Source organism: Siphateles boraxobius, unplaced genomic scaffold (assembly GCF_051911475.1).
Source record: "Siphateles boraxobius isolate OS27281-9 unplaced genomic scaffold, OSU_SipBor_1 130, whole genome shotgun sequence".
Taxonomy (NCBI): Eukaryota; Metazoa; Chordata; class Actinopteri; order Cypriniformes; family Leuciscidae; genus Siphateles; species Siphateles boraxobius.
Window position 1 is genome coordinate 18427908 of NW_027508734.1, and position 7731 is coordinate 18435638.

A 7731-nucleotide genomic window follows, 5' to 3' on the forward strand; every position below is an offset into this window, starting at 1 on the left:
GTTGCATATTTAGGCCTGGACTACTGGACTAATCAAATATCTCAGAATCCTGTTTTTCTCCTACAGTTCTTCATGCTCATACTCGTCATATTCCTGGCAGAGCTGGCGGTGGCCATTCTGGCGTTCATATTCCGGGAGCATGTGAGTATTATTATAGCTGGATATCATCAAGCCACCTGTAATATACCTCTGCTCTCACTACTCTTGTCTATCCTTGGATCAACAGCTCACCAGAGATTACTTCACCAAGGAGCTGAAAACACATTACCAAGGCATCAATAGCACTGATGTCTTCACCTCCACATGGAACGCCATTATGACCTCAGTACAATAATACTGAATAGCTCTACCCAGCTCTACTACACAATAATGGCATTCAGGACGTTTAACTGACTATTGGTGTCTCCACAGTTTGATTGCTGTGGGGTTAACAGTGCTGAAGACTTTGAGGATCAGAGCCTCTTCAGAAGGCTGAACCCCAGCAGACTAGTGCCAGAGGTCTGTTGTCAGAGGAACGATCTGATGATGAGCAAAGAGGACTGTCTCAAGGGAATTATGCCAATCCGGAACAAGGTCAGCGATGAGTTTACAGATTAGTAAATTTGATATATTCTTCTTGTTATTTCCCTATAAATCGGAAGTCTCGCACATTCATAGAAAACACCTTACTTCGCGTTGAAAAATTAGGTGGATATAACCGTCTGTATAAAAGCTCTCAAACTGAATGTGAATTTCAGTCATATATGACAATATGACATGTAAAGTAATGTGTAGCTACTCTTCTAACAATATAGATATATTGATTCTAACCATTTAGAATGACAACACTATGAGCGATGAATAAATGAGAAATTCTATATCCATTGAAGCAGCAACCTTTTGTTCTCTCATACTGAAATTCACACTTTTTCTAACAGGGCTGTTATTCAGCAGTGGTGGACTATTTTGAGACATACATCTATATGGCTGGAGCCCTTGCTATTGTGGTGCTGACTATTGAAGTAAGGTTATGATTTTTATTTTTATAATGAAAGTCAAAAGTATGATGTGATCAATTTACACTTGGAATGTTTTGGCAAAAAAGAACTGTGAGTTGTGATCGCCACCTAGTGGAGAGAGTATGAGTAGCTTCGCCTTGAAATGTTGTTGAAATGTAGAATATTTTTAAAACCTTTTTTTAGTTTTAAAACTCTTTACTAATTTTATTTGTTTTTCTTTCTCTTTCATCAGCTCTTTGCCATGGTGTTTGCTATGTGTTTGTTTAGAGGAATCCAGTAATTTTCACACTCAGTAAGGACATTTTGATGAGGAAGAACATAGCATGACATGGACAACAATTTTTAAATAAGAAAAAAAGAAGAAAACACTTATATATTTGCCATCTCTGTGTTGTTATGTAACGAATTATGTTATATATTATGTTATGAATATTTAAAAAATTGCCCAAAATGTATCATACTTCACACCTGGGACTTTGAGGAACTTGTTTGTGAAAATGTAAAAACGTAAAAGTAATTTGTACACTAAAGTTGGTATCAATGGAGGAATGCCTTGCACTGATATTTGGTGGAATATTTATAGATGACAAAATACTGATTCCTACTAAGATGTTTTACCTCTTATCTACAGTAGATTGTTCATCACTGATCCAGAGCCATGCTTAAAAAAACCTACACCGTGTGAATGGAAGTGTGTCTGTGAAACAGAAAAGTTTGGTTTGTGTGTGTGTGCTTGTGTTTCTTAAAAAATCCGAGAGGCCAGCAGCTTCTATAAAATAATGTTTTGTGAGTTACAGTCCTGAATATTTTATGTCATTTAGCAAAACTGTGGTGTATTTGTGTTGTATCTATTGTACACGAAATTGAATGATATTAAAAAAGAAAAAAAGAACATCTGGAGTGAATGTTTGCATGTTTCCCATCATAGGTGGAATTTAGCTTTTCCAATAGCTAATATAACCATTGTAGATGAAAGCTTTCAGTACATTCATTTTGAAGCACATACTGAATACTACATGAACCAAACATGGTTTTAAGGAATATGTCTAGGGAATAGACAGGGAATGGTAATGTACAATTCAAGTGTAACTCATATCTTCAGAGTGGAGCATAAATATTGCATAAAGAAAATGAAAATATTATCTAGGAAGCTGGATTTTAAAACCAACTGGTTTACAGTTCAGAGAAGAAGAAAAAAACATTACAATCTGCTTTCCCTGCCTCCAGCTATACAATATAAATAGCCTGGGCAGTGGATTGATTCATTGATTTTCACGACTGCAAGAGACGCACACACAAGCAGGTGAAGAAGCCTAAACTGCACGTTCTCTGAAATAACACTTTCGCCTAAATGTTGGACAAAGCACGGATTCTTGAATTAAATGCAATTTTGCATTAAACTTTTTTTTTTTTTTTTTGCATTTTCCCATGCTTGTCATTAGATTTGCTGCAAGAATGAGTTTGTATTTTCCAAGTGCTAAACATAATTATTATTTTTCTGAATGCTAACTGCCTATGTTTAATTTTGTTTGTTTGCTTGCTTAATGCTTATGGCAAGCATTGTTACATATGATTTAATAAATAAGATGTAAGGGGTAGTTCACCCAAAAACGAAAGTTCTGTCATAATTTATTCACCGTTATGTTGTTCCAAACCTGTATGAGTTTCTTTCTTCTGCTGAACACAAAATATGATATTTTGAAGATTGTTGGTAACCAGAAAGTTGACAGTAGCCATTGACTTTCAAATAGGGATAAAAATACTATGGGAGTCAATGGCTGCCATCAACTGTTTGTTACCAACATTCTTCAAAATATCTTCTTTCATGTTCAGAAGAAAGAAACTAATACAGGTTTAAAACAACATAGGGGAAACTAAATGATGTTATAATTAATTTAATTATTGGGTGAACTATCCCTTAGCACTTTTATGTACTAATGTACTTTTAAAAGTCTGTCACCGTCCTGCTATACAGGTCCTTCTAAAAAAACGTTCATTACTTTCCATAATGTAATGATAAAAATTAAACTTTCATATATTTTAGTTTCAGTGCACACCAACTGAAATATTTAAGTTATTTTATTGTTTTAATACTGATGACTTTGGCATACAGCTCATGAAAACCCAAAATTCCTATCTCAAAAAATTAGCATATCATGAAAAGGGTCTCTAAACGAGCTATTAACCTAATCATCTGAATCAACTAATCAATTATAAACACCTGCAAAAGATTCCTTAGGCTTTTAAAAACTCCCAGCCTGTTTCATTACTCAAAACCGCAATCATGGGTACGACTGCCGACCTTACTGCTGTCCAGAAGGCCATCATTGACACCCTCAAGCAAGAGGGTAAGACACAGAAAGACATTTCTTTACAAATAAGCTGTTCCCAGAGTGCTGTATCAAGGCACCTCAGTGGGAAGTCTGTGGGAAGGAAAAAGTGTGGCAAAAAACGCTGCACAACGAGAAGAGGTGACCGGACCCTGAGGAAGATTGTGGAGAAGGACCGATTCCAGACCTTGGGGGACCTGCGGAAGCAGTGGACTGAGTCTGGAGTAGAAACATCCAGAGCCACCGTGCACAGGTGTGTGCAGGAAATGGGCTACAGGTGCCGCATTCCCCAGGTCAAGCCACTTTTGAACCAGAAACAGCAGCAGAAACGCCTGACCTGGGCTACAGAGCAGCAACACTGGACTGTTGCTTAGTGGTCCAAAGTACTTTTTTCGGATGAAAGCAAATTTTGCATGTCATTCGGACATCAAGGTGCCAGAGTCTGGAGGAAGACTGGGGAGAAGGAAATGCCAAAATGCCTGAAGTCCAGTGTCAAGTACCCACAGTCAGTGATGGTCTGGGGTGCCATGTCAGCTGCTGGTGTTGGTCCACTGTGTTTTATCAAGGGCAGGGTAAATGCAGCTTGCTATCAGGAGATTTTGGAGCACTTCATGCTTCCATCTGCTGAAAAGCTTTATGGAGATGAAGTTTTCATTTTTCAGCACGACCTGGCACCTGCTCACAGTGCCAAAACCACTGGTAAATGGTTTACTGACCATGGTATTACTGTGCTCAATTGGCCTGCCAACTCTCCTGACCTGAACCCCATAGAGAATCTGTGGGATATTGTGAAGAGAAAGTTGAGAGACGCAAGACCCAACACTCTGGATGAGCTTAAGGCCGCTATCGAAGCATCCTGGGCCTCCATAACAGCTGAAGTCATTTCTGCAAAAGGATTCCCGACCAAGTATTGAGTGCATAACTGAACATAATTATTTGAAGGTTGACTTTTTTTGTTTAAAAAAACACTTATTTTATTGGTCAGATGAAATATGCTAATTATTAGAGATTTTTTGAGAATTTTGGGTTTTCATGAGCTGTATGGCAAAATCATTAAAACAATAAAAGATCTGAAATATTTCAGTTGGTGTGTAATGAATCTAAAATATATGAAAGTTAAATTTTTATCATTACATTATGGAAAATAATGAACTTTATCACAATATGCTAATTTTTTTAGAAGGACCTGTAGTGGGATGCTTGGCATTTATTTCTAATGCCTTTTTTGCATATCACATATTTTAGTAAAAATAAATTCAACATAAATTAGGTATCATTCAAAAGCTCACAAACTTTAAATTCTGTGAAAACCAATTTGAAATTGGGGGTTGGGTTATCACGGAAACGGTACTCTAAACTTCAAGGAACTTCAATTTTGTGATATCAACTTCAAATTTGGAACACAACTTGGTTAGATATACTGTATAGCTTTGATTTTATAGTAATCATTAAAACAAGATCAAACATAGGTCTATATTCCAAGGATTCTTGAATTACAACCATTTAAGTTTGGATAGTACATGTCCGTATTGTTGAGTTCAAATGTGCTAGGGTCAACTCCATTATATCCATCATGGAGTCAGCTTCATGTCAGAGATTTTAGCAAGGTGAAATGCCAACCCATTAGGATTCAGACTGATGACAAATGAATGTCAGCCTTTTCTCATGTCACTACCTTGCACCTTGACAAGAACCTCAGTTTAATAGCGTTCTTGCTACGCACAAATGCTGTGACTTGTAAATTTTTAAATGTAGTAAGGAAAACAGTAGGTTTATATAAAAATGCTTTATTGATGCATATCAAAGATCATCCTGTAATGAGAAAAAAAGCAGATTTACACTAGTTTCAGACACAGAAAACAATTAATAAATATTCAGGTAAGTACACCTATTCAGCCCACTCAACTTTGAAATAAAACACACACAAAAATTGCAATTACATTTTTAGTTTACACTTTAAAATTGCACAGAAAACAAATATTTATATTTCATTTTGTCCATTTATTGACTAAACTAATAAAAATGTCTGAAAACAGATTTTAGTGGTTCTTAAGGGACACTTTTCCTTTTATTTTGACTATCACTTACATCCAACTTTCTGTCCAACAACTGTATTTCCTTCTCCACTTTGCGCATTTTTAAGGCTCTGTATGCCATTTCTTGCTTTCTGTTGTAGATCTCGACTTGGAGATACTTTTTGTACAGGGTCTTAACATCTTCCAAAGGTTCCTTTAAACAAAAGTGAGCATTAAAACATCTTCCAGCATTTTATATCAACAAATAGTACTGTTATGCCCTGCCACATGCTCTGTTAAATATTGTATTAATAACAATTTGTAAATATTTTTTTACATTTTTATTAAGCATTTAGTATTAAATATTATACTATTTATTTAATACTATGATAATTGACATCCCATTACCCCCCCGAAAAAAATAAAAATAAAAATCAGAGCTGCAAACTTACTGAGTCCAGTTCATCATCTGATAATATAGGTGGCGGAAGGAGGTTCAAACCATGTTCAGTCACTGAAATTATGTGATATGAATGATGTAGCCTATATTTACTGCAGTATTGATTTAAATAGACAAAGAAAGACAGAGGTGCGGATACCTTTGACATAACTGCTGCAGCCAGCCACATCTCCTGGATCAGAGCAACAGCCGCCAACTATGTGCTCTATGATAGGACCCTCCACATCGTTCTCAGGGGCCAGCTCCTCCTCATCTATGTACTCCTCTTTTGTTGGGACTGGAAGTAGTCCCATCGTCTTCAGGGCAGCCCTTCTCTTGTTAGCTAAATTATGTGCATCCTTGAAGTTATTCAATTCAAAAACACTTCAAAACACATTGAGTATTTTATATAGACCGGAGGGTTTGCAAACTGGGGCCGGGCCACAGGGGGGTGCTAGGGGGTCTGCAGAAAATGTCAGGGTACAAGATAAAGGTTTGGTTACAATTTCAATCTGCTTTTAAAGACTGAGTAAAGATAATAAGATTTATCCATTTATATTGAAAGCTATAGTTTTTCAATAAAAAAACCCCAGAAATTTAACCAACAAATCTGTGTTGTACTCAAAGAGTTGTTTGTGAGAGTTTCTCCACACCTCTTGCAACCCATTGGTTTTAAGACCTTATTACCTTAAAAGCTGTGTGGGAAAATATTTATTATATTATAATTATGTTATAGTGCAATATATCACTTTGAAAAAGTGTTTCTCTTCATATTTATACTTCAGGTTTATACACCTGACATTACTCAAATAGTGACTAAAAAAAGAGATAGGCCTATGCTGAACTTAGTAGAACTTACCACTTATCCAGATAATATTTGAGAACATTGTAAAAGCAAGTTATTTAATTTAGCAAATAACATGTTGTATTTATAATATTATTCTTACTATTTTTCACACACAGTAGCCTATAACCTATTGATGGGCCTTTATAGATAGGAAGGGAGTCCCTAACAAAGGGGAATATCATATTAACATGGCCCGTGGGCTGGCATCACCAAAATCGAAAAACCTACGACCTACCACTTTGAACGATGTTCTTGTATTTCGTCTTCACTTGCTGCCACGTTCGTCTAGGTCCCATAGGGTTGGATCTGTAATTGAAATGTGGGCGTGACAAAGAGCAGAATGAGAGAGAAAGCAGCTGAGTTTAGACATTTGATTCATACACTAACTGTAACTGTAGTGTAGCGCATGCTTCATGTTTGCATAATTAACTCTCCCAGACTAATTATGTAGAATATACTTACGCATTTAATTTGACAGATATTTTTCGCCACGCATCCTGACGGACTTTTGCAGCCGCTATTGTATTCCCTTTGGTTTTTATTAAATGTTTAACTTCGTTATATCCTTCAATTAGAAGTTGCAATTCAGTCGGGCTGAAATATGCAGCACGCTGTTGTTTAGCCATGATGTTAGTTGGGGAACTGTTCAATCTTCACAGGAACGCTCAGTTACCTTAATAAACAGTCTTCTTGAAATTAGCTAGATACTTAAATCCAAGATATGTGTTGGAAGAATCGGAAAGAACTCAATTTCAGATAGCCCATCGAGCCAGCTCAATCCGGGATATGTAAACTAATCCGGGCTTTGTTAAACCACAGTCGAAGAACAGGACCCAGAGGATTGTTTCTTGTCTAAAAACACCAGACATATATAAATGTTTGCCCTAATGTTCAAACCAATGAACAACAATAACGTTTAAAGTTATTTACGCCGTAAGAAAAAAATGGTGGCTGCCTGAAACCATAAGCTGATTAGCTCTTGTGTATGGTTGCGTCTAAAAACGCGTGAGCTGACTATCTATACACATAAGAAACGAGGCTTGACCACTCCAAAATGCTGTCTAGGTAGGCGGCTCACTAGGTTTCGAGACGCAGCCTATGG

The 7731-nt window shown here is 36.6% G+C and overlaps 2 protein-coding genes across 7 annotated transcripts in view; one reads left to right on the top strand and one right to left on the bottom strand.

The window, feature by feature from the left end:
* Positions 1 to 1890, top strand: part of tspan18a (tetraspanin 18a) — a 33285-nt gene extending 31395 nt beyond the window's left edge. For all 5 annotated transcript variants that reach the window (XM_077228351.1, XM_077228349.1, XM_077228348.1 and 2 more), the window contains 5 exons: positions 67 to 141; positions 227 to 325; positions 412 to 573; positions 918 to 1001; positions 1231 to 1890. In XM_077228351.1, the coding sequence (XP_077084466.1) occupies positions 67 to 141; positions 227 to 325; positions 412 to 573; positions 918 to 1001; positions 1231 to 1278 (468 nt within the window). In that variant the 3' untranslated portion in view covers positions 1279 to 1890. The remainder of the gene's footprint in view (positions 1 to 66; positions 142 to 226; positions 326 to 411; positions 574 to 917; positions 1002 to 1230) is intronic.
* A 3209-nt stretch (positions 1891 to 5099) lies between these two features.
* On the bottom strand, positions 5100 to 7700 carry LOC143737241 (uncharacterized). Of its 2 annotated transcripts, XM_077228357.1 has the most exons (6): positions 7092 to 7698; positions 6865 to 6935; positions 5943 to 6125; positions 5796 to 5857; positions 5417 to 5557; positions 5100 to 5140 (listed from the first exon to the last, which is right to left on the bottom strand). In XM_077228357.1, the coding sequence occupies exons 1-6, from the start codon at positions 7253 to 7255 to the stop codon at positions 5129 to 5131; spliced, it is 633 nt and encodes a 210-aa protein (XP_077084472.1). In that variant the 5' UTR covers positions 7256 to 7698; the 3' UTR covers positions 5100 to 5128. The 2 variants fall into 2 exon arrangements, with proteins under 2 accessions (XP_077084472.1, XP_077084471.1); XM_077228356.1 differs by lacking the exon at positions 5100 to 5140 and having other exon boundaries at positions 5366 to 5557; positions 7092 to 7700.
* Positions 7701 to 7731: the final 31 nt, after the last annotated feature.